This window comes from Myotis davidii, unplaced genomic scaffold (genome assembly GCF_000327345.1).
Source record: "Myotis davidii unplaced genomic scaffold, ASM32734v1 scaffold962, whole genome shotgun sequence".
Classification (NCBI taxonomy): domain Eukaryota; kingdom Metazoa; phylum Chordata; class Mammalia; order Chiroptera; family Vespertilionidae; genus Myotis; species Myotis davidii.
Window position 1 is genome coordinate 4,019,256 of NW_006295559.1, and position 21,910 is coordinate 4,041,165.

Below are 21,910 nucleotides of genomic sequence, written 5' to 3' on the forward strand. Positions count from 1 at the left end.
CCAGGTAAGTCAGGGCAGAGCCGCCCCCCATGGCCCGGGGTGATGGAGGAAATGCCTTTTGAAAACAGCCCCACACGAGTTTCTGTCTAATAAGCATGTTTCCAAGCTTTTAAGGAAATCATTGAATGAGGCAGTCTTTTCCCTCTTTGCAAGTTCGCTAGGCCACACCACACCTGTGATACGTTTGTATAAAGAACTGAAGGCCCTGGTGCAGCCGCGTCGTAGTCATTTTCCTCTTGATGTTGGTGCCAACTTCCCCCCGCCGGACCCCTAGCGCTCACCTGGAAAGGTTGAAGGCTCTGTCCAAAGAGAACTACTTAAAATGACGTTTTCCATAATTATACCCAGGAATATCTACATGGCATATTGATTTAATAAAAATACTATCTCTTCACCCATATCGTAGAGGATCACCGCTTTTTAAACATATGCTAGTTGGCAGCAGCCTGGGACAAGAGCAGCGCATCTTTCACGGCTCTGAAAAGCATATGAGTGATCCCAGGCTTCGTCCCCCCAGCGGACAGCCTTGCGCCACTCAGGGTTGGGTACATTTTCCAATAATTAAATGACATTCGTGTTGGCTGAAGGTATCATGAGGGGGAAAAAATACATTTGAATTCCTCAGGAAGTTGGGCCCTAGAGCCAAACAAATCATTCCTGAAGGTCTTGTTTTTCCCCCCTCACTTCTTCACACCCCTGCTTATATCTGGCAAAATACCGATCTTATAGGCGGTTCTCAGATTGGTTGCACCTTAGGATCACTGCGGGGGACTTTAAAAACACAATACCTGGCCCGGCCAGTGGGCCTCAGTGATTGAACTCGACCTATGAACCAAGAGGTCACAGTTCCATTCCCGGTCGAGGCTTCTTCATGAAGGCCGTTTTAAGGAATGGAAAATAACTTACCTGGTCCTAGCTGGTTTGGCTCAGTGGATAGATCATCACTGGTCTGCGGACTGCAGGGTCCCGGGTTCAATTCCAGTCAAGGGCACATGCCTGGGATGTGGGCTTGATCCCCAGTAGCAGGCGTGCAGGAGACAGCCGGTCAATGATTCTCTCATTACTGATGTTTCTATTCTCTCTCCCTCTCCCTTCCTCTCTGAAATCAATTTTTTTAAAAAAATTATTTATATATATTTTTTAAATCTGCTTAAAGAAATGCAGTTGTATCGCTCTCCAGTGCACACAGCCACATGGTCGAAGTAGTGAGGACTGGAGAGCCTTCGGGCACCTGTCTTGATGAAGGCTGTTCTATACCGCGCTCATTCAGCAGAAAAGCCCAGCCAGGCTTTGGGGTCAGGCAGAGCTGGTTAGCACGCTCACCACACAACCTGCAAATGTAACCTCAAGTTCATTTCTCCACACCTGCCAGCATCAACCTCCTCCCGTGGGAAATGGGACTGATGACGCCCACCTCGTCGGATTTTTGTGAGGAATAAGAAGGTGTGGTAAGGTGCTTGGTTCGAAGGCAGCAGCTCATCACAATGCCCACAGGTCACAAATGTGGCAGAGATGGTCGGTGCTCGCCCAATCCCCATGGGCTCCTGTACTGCCCAGTCCCTCTTGCAGTTTGGAGCCATGTGACTGGCTTCTGGCCTGTGGGACACGAGCAGATGTGATGTCAGACAGTATGAGCCCGGCCTTTAGAAATAGCCCATTTCACCCCAGCCCCCTCTTCATCTCCAATGCTCTTGGCATAGTTCAAGGTGGACCATAGCGTGAAGGATAAGGAAACCTTCACTGTGCGAAGCCACTGGGATTTGGAGGTTTATCTCTTACTGAAGCACAGCATAGCCCATCCTGACTAACAGACATATTGTAATGTTTATAAAATCTATCCGTGGTTTATATGTAACAATCCTTGCCTGAACTTTTTTTAAACCTCCAAATTGATCACACTTCCCTGGAATTATGCGCAATGGGACCAGCTTCAAAAAAGAAAAACAAAAACATTAAGAGACATTCTAATTCATTTCTTATGAAGCACATTTTATCAGAACTCTAAACATGTTAATTATAGCCTTTCCTAAACCACAAAACATCCTTCAAGAATAGCTCTCAGATGATGTCACGGTGCTTATTAGTAGGAATATGTTGACCCCAAATTCATCAGTCTTGGAACACACTTTGGTTGGGCTCATCCTGGGGGCTGCCGGGGGCAGCAGAGCCGGCTCTTGCTACGGGGCTCACAGCCTGTGCAGGCCAAGAGCAGCAGCTGGGACTACAGAGGAAGTTCTGGACGGGTTGGCGAGAGGGGGACGGGAAAGGGGGCCTGGGGTACAGACAGGCAGCCCGGAGGCAGCTCAGCACGGACTCCCCACTTGTTTGTGCAGGTCCTGTTTCCAGCAGCCCTCCCACAAGGGCTGGGAGCTGCCTGCATGAGCAGCGCAGGGTGTGCCCTGGTCCGCTCAGTGATTCCCGGAGAGCCTGGGCTTCCTGGACCTGGCTCCCAGAGTTTGGAACAAGGAAGCAAGTGAACTTTAGTTCTAAGTACAAGACCCGACAAGCCTTTGGCTGGGGTTTCTGTGGTGGCTGTCGCCAGAGAAGGAAGCAGAGCGATGTTCACCACAGGTTCCTGTTGATAATGATCATCTCTGTGGCCAGGCTCAGAAAGCTAACTGAACCCGACAGGCGCTTGCTCCCCCAGCCCCTGCAGGACGGGGTGGGGTGGGGTGGCATTTCCCTCGACAGGGGCGGCCAGGCCACGTGGGAAACCTGTGTGTTTATGTGGGCATGAGGGATTGGATCATTCACTGTATAAATATATAGTTTTAATTTTTTTTATTTTTAAACAACAAATGTTTATGTCTCACACTCTGGGGGCTGTGAAGTCCAAGATCAAGACACTGGCCGATTTGGCATCTGGTAAGAACCTGTCTCCTGATCTCATGGATGGCCATTTCCTCATTGTTGCCTCACAGGGCAGAAAGAGGCAGCAGATACATAGTTTTTAGTGCCTACACTGCAGTGCTGAGTGCTGGGTGTTTAGTGCTGGGAAGACAGCAGTGAAGAGACAGACAAGCCCTGGCTCCTTTAGAGCTTACAAATGACAATAACCAGTGGCCCTAGCAATTATCCTATATAATAAAAGGCTAATATGCAAATAGACTGAACAGCAGAACAACCAAACAACTGAAAAACCGGTCGCTATGATGTGTGCTGACCACCAGGGGGCACGTGCGGAACATGGCAGGTGTAGGCAGCAGGCAGCAGAGCGCAGAACATGACAAGTGTCAGCCACAGGCGGGATGGTGGAGCAGGTGAGCAGGGGTGCCAGACCAAGGCGGGGCGCTGTCAGCTGTCATTGGAGCATGCCTCTGGTGGTTACTGAAAATTCTTTGCTCCCATGTGTGCGCCAGGGTCCTGCCTGGTGCTTGGGTGCTTGCACCTGCTGCCGGTGCCGGAGCCACCACTCACACCCACTGCTGGTGCCCAGCACCAGCCCCAATCGCCCCTCAGGACTTCTCCACCTCCCCCTGCTCCTGAGAGGTGATCGGGGCTGGCAGCCACCTTTCGCACCCGCTGATGACGCCGGCCCCGCTCGCACTTGCTGCTGGCATTGGCCCCAATCGCTCTGCACCATCAGTGGGTGAGTGGTGCCAGCGCCATCAGCGTGGCTGCCAGCAGACAGGGACAGAGAAGGACGGGGGGAGTGGGGAGGGAGGCCATGGCGGGAGGATGGGCTGAGACCCACCCCTGTGCCCACTGCAGCCTCGGGGCCCCACAGTTCCTTTCAAGGTGCATGAATTTGTGCACTGGGCCCCTAGTACTATAGTAAGAGCTGTGGAGAAGTGCAGGGTGCATGATGGCGCAGAACAGGGAGGTGCAACCTGCTCATGGAAGGCTTTGTGGAAGGAGTCAGGTGAGGCTGAGCCCAGAGAGAGAGGCACAGGTGAGCAGTCCACAGGGAGGCAGTGTGCTTGCAGCCAGGCACATAGACGGAAGAACCAGCCTCCTTAGCTAGAACCCAGACTCCACCCCTTAACAGGTGGCTTTGGGCAAGTTACTTGTTCCCTCAGTGCCTCAGTTGCCTCATCTGTAAAATGGGGATAATAGTTGTGAGAATTAAATGAGTTAGTATATGCAAGATGCTGAAAGAATGGCTAGTACACAGGAAGAGCTATGTGAAGTGTTGGTGATAAGAAGGAGAATTGAAAAGGGAAGGATCTGAAGAAAGCTCATCATGTTCAAGTAACTGGAAGATGTCCATCAAGGCAGCTTTGCAGAGTGTATGGCGGGGCAGGAGTAAAGTAGCAGAGAGGAGCAGAGAGGAGACTGGGCCAGATGCGGCAGGGCCTGGGGACCACGGTGGGGATTCCAGTCCTGCTAATCAAAGTAGCGGGAGGCCATTGATTCATTTTAAAAAGGGAAATAACGTAAGGTTTTTGTAAAAGATCTCCATTGCTGAAGGAGAGGTTGGTATGTAGGGGCCCACAGAGGGCACAGAGGTGCACGTCTGGCGACCAGCGCTTCAGTCCAGTGGGAGAGAGAGAAGGGGGCAGATTTGATAGTAATTCAGGAGCAAATGTGGACAATTGATGGGAGAATGAGGGAGATATTGAACCTGTCAGCTGTGCCAGAAACAGGCGCGTTGTCTGGAACTTCTAGAACCAGTCTCATGGATTGATTTTCAGGACTTGAGTAATAATTCAACATTATTTTACAAAACCACTGAAATGTACGTCTTGATTCCGTCCTTAGGACTCAAATAACCAGGTCTTTAATTTTTGGAGGGGGTTGTTGGGAAACAGAAGCAGCTGGTGGGGAGATGCCACGGGAGCGGCGTGTGGTTGTACAAAGGAAGCTGTCTGTCTTGGGTCCGAGGAACAGAACCCGAGTTCTGCCCCCAAAATGATGCCTAATGGTGATGCTGGCCATCAGAGCCATGGCTGTCAGCGGGGGGGCCCTGCCTTGAGGACAGGCTAACGGATTCATTCACGCCAGAGATGGTTTAAAAACACAGGCCCTATTGGGGTTGACTGGTGAAAAAGAAAAAAAAACAAAAAACGTTTTTCACCCTGTAAATAATGCAGTAAATTTTACACTAAAATATTTAACTGTGCTGCTCACTGGTCATTAAGTTCAGTATGGGTCTGTTTTTTTCCTGCTGCCTCTAGATAATATAAAGGCTTAATGTTGATAAGAAATAGATTTCACTTATCAGGGTAAACGTTAAAATGCTTCCTATAATGAGCCTCTGTATTTGTGAACCTTCGGTCTTAGGTCCCTAATATCTTGTTGATTTTTCAATGAAAATAACGAGAAGATCATCTCGGAAGGAAGGACAACCAGCCAACCAGCCAGCTCGCCAGTTTCTGGATCCACACATTGCCTAAAATTCCTCCTTTTCAGGAAGCCGGGAGCTACCAGTTCAACCACCCTGCCTACTTCACATAATTGTTGGGGAGTCATTTAATGAGATAAAACACAGTGCTTGTCAAGTGCCAAGTAATGCTGTAATATTCGCTTGATAACAGTACTCCAGCCAAAATAATCCTGATCACCAATGAATGCAGGGAACCCCAGAGTAACTATTTCCTATCACTTTTCCTTTCCAACTTTCCCTGGGAAAGTGACGTTATATCACTATGCATAAGATCTGTGTGTGTTTAAATAATCTGGAGGTGAAAAACAGTGTGTAAATGTGTGTGTGGGTGGGTGGGGGAGAGAGATATAGAATATACCAAGAAGCTAGAGTAATTAAAACAATGTGATATCTGAACTGCAACAAATAAGGGGACCTATGGGACAGAGGAGAGAGTCTAGGGGGGAAAAATCCACTCGTAGGTGAGAATTTAATATGTGATGAAGGAGGCCTTTCAATCATTGGGGAAAGTGTGGCATATTTGATAAATAGTGTCAGGCAATGGCAGAGCCATATGCAAAAAGCCAGATCCCCGTCCCCCATTAAAGCACAAAAATAAATCCCCAATGGATAAAAGACCTGTAAAAATATCAAAAGAAAATATATCCATAAAAGCCAGGGGAAAAGACTGACATAATGGATTATGTATAAATTTAAACTCCAGTATAAGTTAGAACAAACAGAATTCAGTGACAAGTAACAGAATGGGAAAAAATATTCGCAATATGCATAACAAAGGATTAGCATTCAATTCTACAAAGAGTATCAAATCAGCCAGACATCAAAGTGGACATAAAAATGCACAAACACCCTTCTCCAAAGAAGAAAGAGAAATGGCTAAAACACTTTAGGAGAAAAACATGCTAGGTTGAAATCAGGAAACAATTTTTTTTTTAAATCATCTTTTCACCCAACCTATTAGGAAAAATAGTTTCAGGACTTAAATCTCTAATGTTGCCAGAAGGTGGGGAAATGATTATTTTCATATTCTATTAGAATATATATTGATTAGGCATTTCATAGGGTAATGCGGCAATACTAGTCAATTTCCAGAAATGACACTTCTGGAAACTCTACAGGAATACAACACAAAAAGCATGTAAACAAGCGTGTTCGCTGCAATACTGTTTGTAATATCCCCAAACTAGGAACAATCTAAATGTCCATCACAGAAAAGTGGTTAAGTGCATGCTGGTACATTATTTGGAGAGTTAAAAGAGTCAAGTCCACAGGCACACATACCTGTCCAATGTGTACAAGATGAATACAATGTAAAACGTTTAACCTTTTTTCTGCCAAGGCCATTTGGATATTTATAACATCATTCACAGGCCATACAAAATTATCAACTTAAAAATTAGCCTGCTATACTTGGTCAAACATTTAATTAACTCAGCCCTAATGTCTTGGCAGGGCCAGACCAAATGATTTCACAGGCCTCATACGGCCCACGGGCCGGACGATCCCCACCCTGGTGTAAAGGATACCTAGCAAGCTCTTTATACAGAAATTCATCCTAGGGGAGGGAGTGGGGCGGAGGAACGGAGGATTTCAGCATTTAGTGTACGTGCTTTTAGATTATTTGACTTTTTACAATCCTATTTATCAGGTCATTGAAAAAGAACAAAGGGACAGACAAAATTTTGGTGGGCTCAAGCACAGCAATATGGGACTTGGGGATGAGATGGAAGAGACCAGGTTAGGCTAATGGGCACCGGCAGGGCTTATAATAATTCAGAACAGACTGATGAAGATGTCTCTCCACACTAGGAAAGTCTGCGTTCCTGAGCACAAGCCGCTTTAAAATGCATGCCTTGATTTGACAGCGGGTTAGGAGGTATCTTTATATGGCATCACCACACTCGCTGCGTATGCGCATATTAGGAAGGAGTAATAATCTCACTATTTCTCTAAGATGAGAACAGTCTACTCCTTTGAGTTTCATTTAAAATAAAATGAAATAACAGCTCTCAGGTTAAATTATCAGCATATGATCATCTGCAATATCCAGGAATAAAGGAAATTGCTGTTTTCCATTCAAAAAGAGAAATAAAAAAAAAACACACCTCAGGCAGAGGCCGATGACACTGGGTACCAATGACAATCACTGCATGCACACACATGTGTACTTACACACACGCATGTATACACACCTGCAGCTGTGTGTCCCAGAATAACAATCTCCGGAGCACTGTCTCCAGAGCATGAGAACAGCCCCTCCCACCGCCCCTCCCACCTGCGGCTCGTAGGCCGCCAGCACTCAATGGCTCGCCCAGACGTCCATCTTCCTCAGCTTCCCTTTCAACTAGTGATCGTTGCAAAACTACGTATTTTCCCCAGAGTGTTTTTTACTTTCAATTGTGTTGAAATGTTCTCAGTATTCAATATACTTCTTCTTAGAAGATAGCTTTTATCACTTTGCAGCTTCAGGAAAAATAGTTCCCCAAAGTATTTAACTTGCTCCTCGAGATAACCTTTGTCTTATCCTTTCCTACCTTCAATTTCTAGCACAGTGACTACGCATCACGGGTGCTCGATAAACGACCGTTCATAGGTTTATCATCCTCCAGCCGAAGACCTCTCCTCCCCAACCGGAGTCTCACTGAATGCCTTTCATAGTTTTTCATACAGTTGATTACCTCTCTCGTCTTTAAAAAAAACAAAAACAAAACAAAACTGGTTCAGTTCATAGTATTGCATCAATTTTAACTGTACTGTTCATTTCTTAGTTTTCATAAATATACCAGGGTTACATAAGATATTGATTGACATTTAAGAAAGCTGGGTGAGGGTATATGGGTGGGAGCCCTGTTCTCTCTTTGCAAGCCTTCTATAAACCTAAAGTTATTTCAAAAATAGTTTTAAAAACAAAACAAAATTTTAAAAATGAATTTAAAAAATGGAGTTTTTAACACTTCTTTTTCTACCTACCATCCCATTTTTTTCCTCCCCTTCACAGTAAAATTATTTGAAACTATAACCTATATTCACTCATTACCATTTATTTCCTCCCAGTTCTTCTTAAAGCCACCCCAATGTTTTCACTCTCGATCTCCACCTTGTCAAGATCACCAATGACCTTCCAGTTGCTAACCCAAACTCATCAGAACTCATCTCCCTGTCACATCTGCAGCACATCACGGCTGACCATTCTTCCCTGACACACTTCCTTCATGTGGCTGCCTCACCCACCCGCAGCTCCTTTTCTCCTTCCTGCTTATTAGAGCACCTTTTGTAACTCTAAGAGGCGCAAACCCCAAGAGCTCCCACAACTTAATGTAGATCACTAACACGGTAGAGGAAGCCTGAAACAAGCTGAATTATCAAAAGGGCCGAAAACAAAACAAAAAAGCCATGAATTCATACCATAATGATACTTTAAAAAATCTAGTTATCTTTTGGAGGTTGCTAGGGCACCAACTCATCGTAAGCTAATTGCCTTAAAAAAGAGAGAGAATCCAGCATTGATCTTGTCTTTCCTGTTCATACTCATTTCAGGGCCAAGTAAATAAGGGTAAGTTCTTTATAGAACAATCCCAGGGAATAGATGCAAGAAAATGATAGAAATGGACAATTAATCCTTAATGAATGGTAGGTATAGGCAATGATCAACAGCTACTAAAATAATTAGGTGAAAGGTTGGGAGAGAACTTCATACTGGATGGATCAGGCTGATGCAGTTAAGTGACTTGCTCAAGGTCATCTCCCTAGTCAGTGGCATAGCTGAGATTTGAACCCAGGCAGTCTGGCTGGAGGACTCCCTCCAGTCTACATTCCCAGGCACCACACTGTAATTTCCACGATGCCCTGCTGGAGTTAGCTCGGTGTTAGTACCAAAGAGATCTTGACTGGCCTGGAAGGCAAGGGCAACAGGACATGCTTGGCCAGCAGACCAGAAATACTGTTCAGCTCTCAGCACCAGAAATGACAGAGCTGGAAGGAACCGCAGTTCGTGCAAAGGTCACAACCTGGCCCAACGCAGCGGTTTACAGATGGTGATGGTGAGTCACTGGCAGGGTGGTGGGCAGAGCGGGGATCTCCAGGACAGGTGGCCCCCGCTCTAGACAACAGCAGGCGCACAGGCTGTGGTGTTGGGTGGACGGAGGCAGTGGGTGGCACTCCTCGCACGCCACACGAAGATACTCACCCTGCACCTCCGCTCCCAACACAGGAAGGCCTGGGGAGCCATTTCCTCCATACCTGGCGTCTCCTCCCTGCCAGATGCTGTTGCCAGTTGGCAGAAGAGCCCCTTGCTGCTCCCACGTCCCTGAATCTCACTGTGCTGTGCTGCTGTGCTCTCGAATACTCAGTCCTGAAGCCCAGCCCTCGGCCTGGACACTTTGGGGTTAGCTGCGTCAGGAATCCTTACAGTGGCCAGAGCTTCTCACATTCCCTTCATCTCTGAAATGCCGACGATCTCTGCCTTGATGGATATTAATATTCCTATCAGGTCAATGGCCCCTCTCCTTCCACCGAATTCATATCTGGCATTGAACCTAGAGGGTATTATGCTAAATGAAATAAGTCAGATAAAGACAAATACCATATGTTGCACTTATATGTGGAATCTAAAAAACAAAATAAATGAACAAACAAAACAGAAACAGACTCATAAATACAGAGAACAAACTGATGGTTGCCAGATGGGAGCGGGGCTGGGGGAAAAGGGTGAGGGGATTAAGAAGTGCAAATTGGCAGTTACAAAAGAGTCACAGGATAGAAAGTGCAGCACAGGGAATACAGTCAATAATATTGTAATAACCATGCATGGTGCCAGGTGGGTACTAGACTGCCTGGAGGGATTACTTTGTATATTATATAAATGTCTCACCACTGTGCTGTATGCCTGAAACTAACATAAAATAATATTGAATGTCAACTGTAATTGGGGGGGAAAAAAGGAAGTAGTTGACAAATGATCTCTGCTTAAAACTTGACAAAATTCGCCCTAGCTGGTTTGGCTCAGTGGATAGAGCATTGGCCTGCGGACTGAAAGGTCTCAGGTTCGATTCCGGTCAAGGGCACGTACTGTGGTTGCGGGCACATCCCCAGTAGGAGGCGTGCAAGAGGCAGCTGATCGATGTTTCTCTCTCATTGATGTTTCTGACTCTCTGTCCCTCTTTCTTCCTCTCTGTAAAAAATCAATAAAATATTATTTTTAAAAAACACTTGACAAAATTCGAAACAGGGTGGAGGCTAGACTGGTGATGCCAGCCATCGTCAGCCCGTAAATCACGGCTGCTTCAGCCTTCGGTCCCTGGGAGGCTGCAGCCAGAGATGGGAGGGCACCTGCTTTCCATCAGCTCAGGCACGGACTCTCTCGGCTGCAGCTCCTGGGTTTCCCGCACTGAGTGTCCTTCCCAGACTCTGTGTCCTCAGCGCTCTCCCAGCAGGCAGCCTTCGCCCCAGACTGCTTGTCTCAGAAAGGGTGGCCTGGCCCCAGCCCATGGATTTCTTTTGGATTTAAAAAATCTAAACAAGGATAAGAACCGCAGTCTGCTTCCTAGCAGTTTCACCAGGGCAGCCTTGGAACGAGGCTGCACCATTCCCTCCCCCTCTCCCCGTCCTGGGACTGCCTCCCCACCTGGGCTTAGTGAGAAGTCAGATGTGAGCTGCTTCTTTCAGTCACTCAGCAAGTATGTGTTGAGGAGCTGCTGCTTCCAGAGAGGCCCTGGCAAAGGGATGAAATAAAAGGCAGAGAAGCGGGATTTGGAAACGGCTCTATACCCCCTAATCAATCCTAAGCACATGACTATAGCCAGCCAGCCCGGCCAACGAAGGCGGATTCCACATGGAACACAGCGGTCCCCAAGGCCTTTGTCCCAGCAAGAAGCCGCCTCTACACGCGGCGCTAAGGCGGGCAGCCAGGACACTGAACACAGAAAGGGTTTCATTTGAGAAGAAACTAACAATCAGTCGGGATACACACTTCGGATATTCATTCGCATTAAGCAAATCTGCCGGCTATTCAATTCCTTAAGGCAGTTTCCCTAACAACATTCTGTTTCCAAACCCGGCCTGGATGGTCTGAGGAAGGGCTGCGGGCCATGGGAAGGTCAACTAGGACACTGAGTACAAAGGATTTTCAGAGAAACAGGACTAAGAATGTGTTTAAATTATAAGTTTATTGAATATAAGATATATAGGCTGCTGTCAAATAATTTAAAGATAGCCTACATTTCACACACAAGACCTCATTTTCTTATGATTAAATGTAAGTATATGTCTTCTTTTTCCCTCAGGGGAAAGGAAATCAATTCAAGGTACATCATGAGATAATCAAACAGTTACTAATAAAAGAAAGTCAATACAGTAAAAAATAGTTCAATGAAGTCTTTGCCAAAAGTTGATCATTTAAGTCTTGTCAGCTGTTTTTTCTTTTCTGCTCCAGCAGGTCACTCTGCCCACAGCCTTAAGAAAAGATGGAGTGGAGGTAACTTCGTCTTGCTTCGAATCGTGTCCCGGGTAAATCCCACAACCCTCTCCTTTCTACCTTTGCCTGCTCCCTACCACCACTTCTCAAAGCAGATGTGTTCTTTGGGAACATGGCTGTTTTCTAGTTGCTTGGAGAAAAAGTCTGTCATTGGAGGTGGGCCACAAATGTAGAACAAAGTCTCTCTTGAAATGTGCTCTCTTATCTCCTTCTCCGTTATTCTTCCTTCTACCAAGAAACAGAATAAACACCAAATTAAGCCAGACATGTTTGTATTGAAAGGAGAAGGACTAACCACAATGCAGCAACAGTGTTTATTTTCAGTAACTGGAGCTTAGTGAGCCCAGTCTTTAGTCATTCACACGATGGCTCCTGCTGGCACCTGGGCCAGGCCCCAGCAAAGTACATTTCCGGTTTCCTAAACTTATGGCAAGTAAAGTGGGAAGCCAATAGCAATGCACTTTCAGACCCGGGCAGTGAACTTACTGCTCTTTGGGAGAGATTCAAAAGTGCCTTTAGCAGTAAAGAAACTGTTTTGTGAAAAATCCTTCCAGGCAGGGAAACCACGAGTAATTTAAATTACCATTAATGGCAAATGGCATCGGTTCAGCCGAGGCTGGAATATAAATTCTTTGCATGCATGCTACAGTGATGATGCAAAGGTCCCCTAAAAAAATGTGGAGAATAAATTTTTAATATGGGCCGTAGGAACCCAGTATATAATAAATAAATCCAACTTAATCTCTCCTTATTTTTCCATGATGAATCACCTCTCTATTCCCCAGGTAGTGACATTCCCAGCCAGCAAGTCCAAACAATAAAGCACCTACACTCAACCAACTGCATGTCCACCACTTTACTATGGGGAGACAGTCAAAACATCTTTAGGGGACTCACCCGTGATGTATGGCTTGAGTTCTGCACTGATTGGTGTAGTCTGCTTTGTAACATGCAAACTGCATGCAATCTTCCCAGGAAATTCATTTACTAAATCGAGGATATTTTTCTGGAATGTCAAACGTATTTGGTCACACTACAATTTTAAAAAACCAAAACAGATGTGCACAACCACTGACGCCGAGCCGAGCCTCCCATGCAGCACACGTCTGTGCTCTTGCTCTCTACTTACGGAGATATTGTTTGCAGCCGAGCCGGCCAGAGCTCTCAGAGTACTGAGGCTATTTGGCTTTAATTGAAATCTGAATATGCTAACAAGCATATTACGAACTCTCCGGGAGTTTATTCTTTTTCCTTTTTCTCAAGCCTGGGCAATTAAGCAGCAGTTTCCCTGACCACAGTTCTGTCTTTTTAACTGTTACTGTTCTTTTGTTCATCCTTGCAGCTGCAAAGCAATCCGGTGAAAGCCTTCTCCATCAAATGTACTTAGTTTCCACAGATGCCACTGATGGGGGTTTCATGGACCCAGCTGGGTCCCAAGCACACACTTCTCACCTCCTCTTGTAACACAGGAGTCCACTTGTGCTTCTCCTGACTCTTTACAGTCCCGGGTCCATGGCGACTTTTCTGTCCACCCACCTCCAAATGCAAGCCCACCGGACCTGCCCTTATCCCATCACGCCCCTGGGAGCCTCCTCAACACCAGCGGTTGTAATTGTCCTGGTGAGATGTGTTGACTAATTCTCATTTGAAGGTCAGATTAAGATTTGTCAGGCCGCCCTAGCCAGTTTGACTCAGTGGATAGAATGTCGGCCTGCAGACCAAAGGGTCCCCGGTCCGATTCCAGTCAAAGGCAAGTACCTCGGTTAGGACTCGTGCAGGAGGCAACCAATCAATGTGTTTTTCTCACGTAGATATTTCTCTCTGTCTTTCCCTCTCTCTAAAAATCAATGGAAAAATATCCTCGGGTGAGGATTAAAAAAAAAATTAAAAAATAAATTTGTCAGGCCTTTTGTTTGAACTGCTGCAGAGAAAACAGAACTGAGAGAGGCAAGTTCCATGGACAATTAGTACCACGACACGTCTGCTCCCAGCAAGCGATGGAACGTACATTTCCCCTTACCTTAAACAGGAGTTCGCTGGTGTTTTTTGCGCTGTAGAAGAGTCTTATTGTCCCTATCTCATATCCACTTCCTTGGTTTGCCCGTTCTCTGTGGAGATCGGCCGCGTGCCGCAGGATGGAAAGCAGAGGGTTAATTCCGACTCCTCCTGCGATCAACACGAGGTTCCTAGAGGCATCCGCAGGCTGAGGGTCAAAGAAGAACTCTCCACCCACTCTCACGGCCACTTCAGAGTCAAGTGCGCACTAGGCAGGAAAGGAAAGATCCTGAGGCCTCAGCACAGGTCTAAAACCAAACGTTCTTCCCTAGGGAACTGTGTCTACCTCTGGGTGTCTATCTGTATTTAGGACTATTTTTCCAGCTTGCTCTCAAGTTTCCCAGGGCCCTGTGAGTTGATTCCATTTGCCCATGACACAGGCAATTTGCTCCTCTGCCTGTGGGACCCGTACTCACAGCTGGATTCGCTTGAATAACTGCCATTTGTTAACTATGTAGGTGAGGGCCTGGGTTGTGAAAAGAGCACAGGGACACCTCTGAGGTATGAGTTTCCTTTTCTGAGTGGCACTCCTGTTCTGATCAAAGCCATGGAGCCGAGAGGCTGGACGGGCAAGTGTCACTGACTGTGGCTGCCCTGGACTCATTGGCGCTGAGAAGTGTGGGCACCGGGGGCTTCCTTCTAGTCGCCAGCAGGGCACAGCCGGGCCTGCTCCACAGCCTGAGGCCAGTGGCCACCACTGTAGTACTGTTCAGACTGTTCCTTTCTCCCTGGAGCAGTGCGAACAGGAAGCCTGAGGCTTCACACCACAGAGTGAGTACCACGCCCCCACACCCACACACACACACATAAAGCACCTACTGCTCCGTGAACTCACACCAGACTCAGAGCTGAATGCCCTGGTTCTCCAGAGGCGAGACTGCTCTGAGGGGGGTGTTTTGGAGACCTGTAGTGACATTTCTTTATTGTCACAATGATTTGGAGAACACAACTGGCACTTAGGGGCAGGGTGAGAGGTGCTATGTCCTGTGCAGTTAGCGGTGTTCTGGCACTGGCTCCTCCTAAGCCGAGGGTAGAATGTGCAGGAATTCTGTGAGCAGGTACCTACTGCTAGTTTGAGATCAGCCACTGTGGGAGTGTTTACGGCACAGAAATCAGCAAAGGCTACAAATCAGAGCTTTCTTACTCAGAATGTCGGTTTAGTAGCACACCATTACCTGCAATGCACAGGACTGCCCGCCAGCCTTCTGAATGGCCCGTGAGCCATGCATGCGTAGGTGAAAACGGGTTTCTAATGACCTGAGACTAGACTCTAACTCGTTCTACAAAAAAAAAAAACTAGAAGATTTTTATTTTTCACACAGATCTAACATAGTCTGAGTTTGAGAATCTAACCACTATGTAGACTGTATTTTGTTGTGTGCAGACCATTACTAAGTATGTTCATTCACTTTTCTGGAAAACTGCTTCACAGGTGGTAACATGTGTGCGGTCCTGTCGACATACACCCTGCACACTTGCACTTGCAGATGGTGTATTCATGTGATTCTACATTGAGGGACAGCTGTCTGACAACTTCATTCTCTTTCTTAGCTCTAATACACCCAAGCATTCACATACTGAAATAAAGTATCTGGTTATGAATCATTTTCCTTTATTTCTCCTTTGTATCACACTTGGAGAAGTATGTTAAAAAATTATGTTAACTACATTAGCTTTGGATTTCATTTCAGGGTAGTTCTAGAAAGGGGCCACTGGACATGACAGGGTTGAGAACACCTAGTTTAGGGGGAAACGCAGCAACCTAGGAGTTAGAAGACTTAACCACTGCCCCTATGCAACCCAGCCAGTCCCTTTACTTCTCTGAGCCGCATCTGGAAAATGGGTCCCAGCAGTGGGCCTGCTCACCCTCAGGGCTGTGGAGGGCATTACATGACACACTGGGGACACTCCCTGTTGGAATTAAGCTCCACAGAAGAGGATGCTGGGGTCACTGTGGCTGAGAAAAAGCACGGGGGTGCCAGCTTCCTTCTTTCCTGACACTAAGAAACAGAACCTAAAACTAAGAAATTTGTATTGAGAGAATAGGTGTGTTCCATTACATGCTCCTGACATAAATCACCTAAATGAACTCCCTCCTCAGAAGTAATAATGTACCACATGCTTTCTGAAGACCAAACCTTGAGCACTCACACCTTGGCACCATGCATGACAGGCAATCCTTTTTGACATCCATTTAATTTGGGGCTCCACAAGTTACAGAAAAAATCTTAAGAGAAAATCTAAGAAAAAATGAAAAATTATTTGAATTTCACAAAGAAGGTCCCTTGGTAAAGAAGTGTTAAATGAATGGAAATTCTTTCTCTAAGGAAAAAAGAAAACCCACTTGAACTATTTTAAATACGTAGGAGAGTTTTACATAAGGACTGTAAGTGGTTTCCATTTTTGACAAAAGGAATTAGCAGCAAGGGGGCATTCTGTAAGTAGTAACTAAAATGTAAGAGTCACTAGACTGGCTACCAAAGTGCTTTAAAATACTCCTTCCTTTCAAGTCTTGAAAACAGAATTTATGATACAAGAGTCTCTGCCTAACAATGACAATGAATTTAATCTCCCTGCACCGAGCTTCCCCCTCTGGTTTGCCTTATTTATCTCTTTATCTCTAAGACTCTAAGAGTAAAAGAGACTTAAGAAATGATTTTCTCCTGTGGTCATCTCCAGCATGCTTAGTAATGACAACAAACAACGCCTTCAGGTTATTGTTTTTAGAAACCACAGTATTTTCAACCCTAAAGTTGCCAAGAAACCGCGCCCCAGGGAAAGATCATACTCAAGAAGACTTTGTCTCTTTAGTGACAAAATAATCTTCAGGAGATCTATCTTCTAATTTGCTAGCATCTGGAAAGAATCAAAGGCATCTCTGTCTTTTGCTGATCAATAAAAACTGCCAGGGTAGCATGAGCACAAGACTCGCAGTCTGTACAGCACACTATGGCAGTGAGTAGAAGGATATTACCTTCAATTACATAGCAATGTATCTAATCTGGGTATAGATTTTCTACTTGTGAAACAAACAACTCTTCCACAGCTACGGGAGCAGACACACAATAGCTGTCTAGAACCCTTTACCCTGCCAGGAGTTTGAGCCAAAACAGATAAAATAAAGGAAGACATTTATGGCACTTTATTCCATATCCCAACAGAGCAGCCTGCTGCCACCCAGACACTCACGTGCCTCCATTGTCCACTTGAATAGCTTAATAAGACAAATTCTCAGGAGGGATATAGGCACCTGAGACTGGTTCCAAGAAAAATCTGACTTCATAAAGGCCGTTTGCAGCTCCCACTGGGCAGAGTGGAACAAGCACTACAATTAGGATGTGCATTCAAGCAATGCCACTCGGAGATTTTCTATAGCCTCTAAGAATAAGTTTCTTCATTGAAATGCCAATGAGGCATGAAACCAAGCGGGGAGTTATGGACCAGGACCAGGTCAGGTCACGTGGGAGGCTGACAACCGGAGGGGCTCCTGGCACTAGGAGCCGGGATGGCTGGGCTCATTTTAACAGTGAGTGTGGGGCACGTGAACAACTTGCTGGCCCCATCCCTGCAGCGTATTATAGAAACTCAGGATGTCGCCTAGAGACAATAATGGGTAGAGAATCTAAAAAGGAATGATGCAGCTGAGGTCACACCGAAGGGAGGACTCAGGACAGAGGACAAATGTGGCAGGACACGTTTACGATGGAAATGCTAAGGCAAGCAGCTAGGGGTTATTCTGAACAGACAACTGGACATGTAAACCATAGGAAGGCCATATACTTTTATGCCCTCACAGATTTAAAAATCTTTATTGTTTGAATTATTTTACAGGGGAATTTTCGGGGGTGCACAGTTCTATGAATTTTAATACATACACAGAACTGTGTAACTACCACCAGAATCAAGATCTAAAACAGTTCCAAGCCCAAAACACTCCCTTGTGCTATCCTTTTATGCTCGCCCCCTTCCCCACCCCTCACTCTTGTCAACTACTGATCTGTTTTCCGTCATTGTATTTTTGTTTTCCAGAATGTGACATAAATGGGATTATACAGTACATAATCTTTGAGACTGGCTTCTTTCACTGACCACAATGCCTCTGAGATTCACCCATGTTGCTGTGTGCCATCAATAAACAGTTCCTCTGCCTTTCCTGCTAAATAACAATACAGCATCACAGTGTGCTCATCCACTCACCTACTGTGGGTCATTTGGGGTGTTTCCAGTTGGTGATAATTATGAACAGAACTGCTAAAAACATTCATGTACAGGCTTTAATATGAACAGAGCCTTCATCTCTCTAGTATTGGTATTACTGGGCCCTCTTTTTGTGTGTATGTAATTTCACACAAAAATGCCAAAATGCTTTCCAGAATGGCTATAGAGCTTTGCATTCCTGTTAGCAATATAATAGTTACAGTTGCTCTACAACCTTGTCAGCACTTGGCATTATCAATATTTTCCATTTGAGTCATTCTAATAGGTCTGAAGAGATATCCCACTACTATGGTTTTACTCTGCATTTCCCTAATAATTAATGTTTAGAGATGTTAAACATCTTTTCACTGCTTATTTGGCATCCTTATATCCTTTTTAATAAAGTGTCTCTTCAATCCTTTGACCATTCTTAAATTATGCTTGTTGTTTTGGGTGATTTTTGAGAGTTCTTTATAAATTCTGGATACAAGTCCTTTGCTGGATATCTAAAATGCAAACACTTTCTCCTAGTTTTCAGCTTATTTGTAAAAAATTGAAAATAGTGTCTTTTGCATTAAAAAGTTTTAAATTTTAATTAATCTATCAAACTTTTTTGGTGTCATGTCTAAGAAAGCTTTGCCCACCCTCAAGTTTCGAATATTTCCTATGCTTTCTTCTAAAACATATAGTTTCATGTTTTATACTTAGATCTATAACCTATTTTAATTTAAACTTGAATAAGAAGTATGAGAGGTTCTTTTTTTGGGTATGGATAGGCAATTGTTCCAACACTATTTGTTGAAAAGATTATCCTTTCTCCATTGAATTTCTTTAACACCTTTGTTAAAAATCAAGTGACAATTTGCTCAGTGGTTAGAGTGTCAGGCCATTCAACAACAAGTTGTGTGTTTCATTCCCAATCAAGGGTATGTACCTGGGTTGCAGGTTCGATTCTCAGTCCTGATGGGGGCACGTGTGGGAGGCAACCAACTGATGTGTCTCTTACATTGATGTTTCTCTCTCTCTCTCTCTCTGCCCCCTCCCTTCTACTCTCTCTAAAAATAAAAATGAAAAAAAGCTAAGTGGCCATATGTATATGATTCTATTTCTGAACTTTTTATTCTGTTCCATTGAGCTGTGTGTCTATCCCTATACCAATACCACACTGTTTTGATTACTGTAGCTTTATTTAATCTTAAATTTGAGTAATATGATTCCTCCCATGTTAGTTGTCTTTTTCAAAACTGTTTTATTCAAGTTCCTTTGCCCCTTGATATAAATTTTAAAAATATATACACTATCTGTACGGGTACACCTTTTTGGTAAAGGGGATTAAGAGAATGCCTGGGATGGGATGGGTTGTTGGTAAATAAAGTCGGCACACTTGCGAAGTGAAGTTGATGGCAGTGAGAAAAGCACAAGGTTCAAAAGCTAAGAGGACTAATAACTGACCTGCTTGAGCCCCTTCTTGTTATCAGACTTCTAGCAGGGAATGAACATGCTGCTTATGTAGGCGGTGTCTGAGTCCCGCGAGGAAGCACGATTATTAGCAGCCAACATGGATTCCCTCTCAGAACCCCATGTGACGAGCCCTCTAGAGCCTGACATGGAGAGGAACTGACCCCACAGATTTAGCATGCTCAGCTCTGGCCTGAGCAGTATGTGATCAGGGACATGTTCCCTCCAAATGATGACAGAATGGTAGTTTAATTCCCTTTTATTTAGGATTATTAGGACAAAATAATGTGATGTATAGATTTAAAATTTACAAGACATACAAAGAGCCAATGTTCACAACCTTACATATAAAGCAAAACGCTTTACTCCTATGGTAGTATTCAGCTAAATACTGTTTGGTGTCTCAGAAGATATTTCCAGATCCCAAAGTACCTTCGGGTCATATTTAATGCACCAAAAAGACTCTGCTTCCTTGGACTTTTGGAGCCTGAATTCAGGATGCAAAGGAGCTCTTTGTGAGCACGTACCCTCCTCACACAAGTCTAGTTTCTTAGATTAAGTGAGCTGAACACAAACTGTGGGAGGCAGAGATGCCCTAATCTGCAGGTTTAAACAGAGATCTGCTCACCTGTTTGTGAATCCAGACAGCAGGAGGGTGGTTCGTATATTTCACTGCCAATTCTATTACTCTCTCCTGTTCTAGCAGTCGGGGGCTGGAGCATATTGAAAACCCACCAACCACAGAGACTCCTGGGATAAAGAAATCAATCCTAAAAGGAAAGGAAAATAAATTATTACTGTTGAAGCAATTTTAAAAGTAGGGAGCAAGGTAAACAAAACTGACAAACTTTTAGCCAGACTAAGAAAAAACAAGAAACAAAAAGACACAAAACTACCAAATTAGACTAAAAAAATAAACAGAAAATCTGAACAGACCCATAACAAACTAATAGAATGACTAATTTTAAAACTCTCCACAAAGAAAAGGGTAGGTTCTGGTGTTATCACTCATGAATCCTACCAAGCATTTAAAGAATAATTAATACTAATCTTTCACAAACTCTTCCAAAAAATAAGAAAAGACCACTTCCCAACTCTTTCTATTACCGTGATACCGAAACCAGAGAAAAGTATCACATGGAGGGAAACTATAGATCAATATTCCTTGTGAATACAAATACAAAAATCCCAGGAATATAAGGCTGGTTTACATCTGAAAACCAACCAATGAAATACGCCACTTAATAAAGGAGAGTCTCAACAGATGCAGAAAAGGCATTTGAAAAAATTCAACATCCTTAGATAATAAAAATACTCAACAAACTAGGAATAAATGGGAACTTACTCAGCTTGATAAAAGGCAGCGACAAAATATCCATAGCTAACACCATATTTGATGGTAAAAGGCTGAAAGTCTGTCCCCGCCGCACCCCCAAGAACGAAAACAAGACATGGATGTCTGCTCCCATCACTTCTATTCAACATTGTACTTGAGGTTCTAACAACGGCAATTAAGCAAGAAAATGAAATAAAAAGCATCCAGACAGGAGAGAAAGAAGTTGCAGATGACATGATGTTGTATACAGAAAGTCCTAAGAATTTACTATGAAGATAATAAAACTAAGTAACAGGTCAAATAAGGTTGCAGGATACAAAATCATTAACAAAATCAACTGTATTTCTATAAACCAGCAATGAACAATCTAAATATGAGTTTAAGAAAAATAATTATATTTGTAATAGAATAAAGAAGAATAAAATAATTAGGCATAAATTTAACAAAAGCAGCACAAGCGTGTATAATGAAAACCACCAAACCTTGTTGAAAAAAAATCAAAGATCTAAATAAATGGGAAGACATCTCATGTTCATGGATTGAGACTTTATATGTTAAGATAGCAATATTCCCCAAATTGATCTCTAGATTCAATGCATTATCTATCAAAACCCAGCTGGTTTCTTTGCAGAAACTGATAAATTGATCATAAAATTAATATGGAAATTCAAGGAACCCAGAATCATCAAAACTTACTGCTACATTAATGAAGACACTGTGATACTGGCATAAGGCTAATAGATCAATCAAAAAGGACTGAGAGTCCAGAAATAAACGCTTAAGTTTATGGTCAGTTAATTTTCAACAAGGGCACCAACACAATTCGAAGGCAAAAGAATAGCCTTTCAATAAATGGTGCTGGGACAAGTGAATGAATATCCATATATAAAAAGAACAACGTTTGATCCCTGCTTCACACCATATACAAAAGTTAACTCAAAATGGCTCACAGACTTAAATGTAAGAGCTAAAATTATAAACTCTTACAAGACTTACACAGGAGTAACTCTTCATGGCAACAGTTACCTAGACACCAAAATACAAAGGTCAAAGAAAAAAATAAACC

At 44.2% G+C, this 21,910-nt stretch overlaps 1 protein-coding gene across 3 annotated transcripts in view; it reads right to left on the reverse strand.

Moving 5' to 3' along the window:
• Positions 1-11,465: 11,465 nt before the first annotated feature.
• OXNAD1 (oxidoreductase NAD-binding domain containing 1) overlaps positions 11,466-21,910 on the reverse strand; it is a 33,135-nt gene continuing 22,690 nt past the window's right edge. For all 3 annotated transcript variants that reach the window (XM_006770171.2, XM_006770172.2, XM_006770173.2), the window contains exons 6-9: positions 20,137-20,278; positions 13,819-14,061; positions 12,696-12,804; positions 11,466-12,026 (exon numbers count right to left, since the gene is read on the reverse strand). In XM_006770171.2, the coding sequence (XP_006770234.1) occupies positions 11,872-12,026; positions 12,696-12,804; positions 13,819-14,061; positions 20,137-20,278 (649 nt within the window). In that variant the 3' untranslated portion in view covers positions 11,466-11,871. The remainder of the gene's footprint in view (positions 12,027-12,695; positions 12,805-13,818; positions 14,062-20,136; positions 20,279-21,910) is intronic.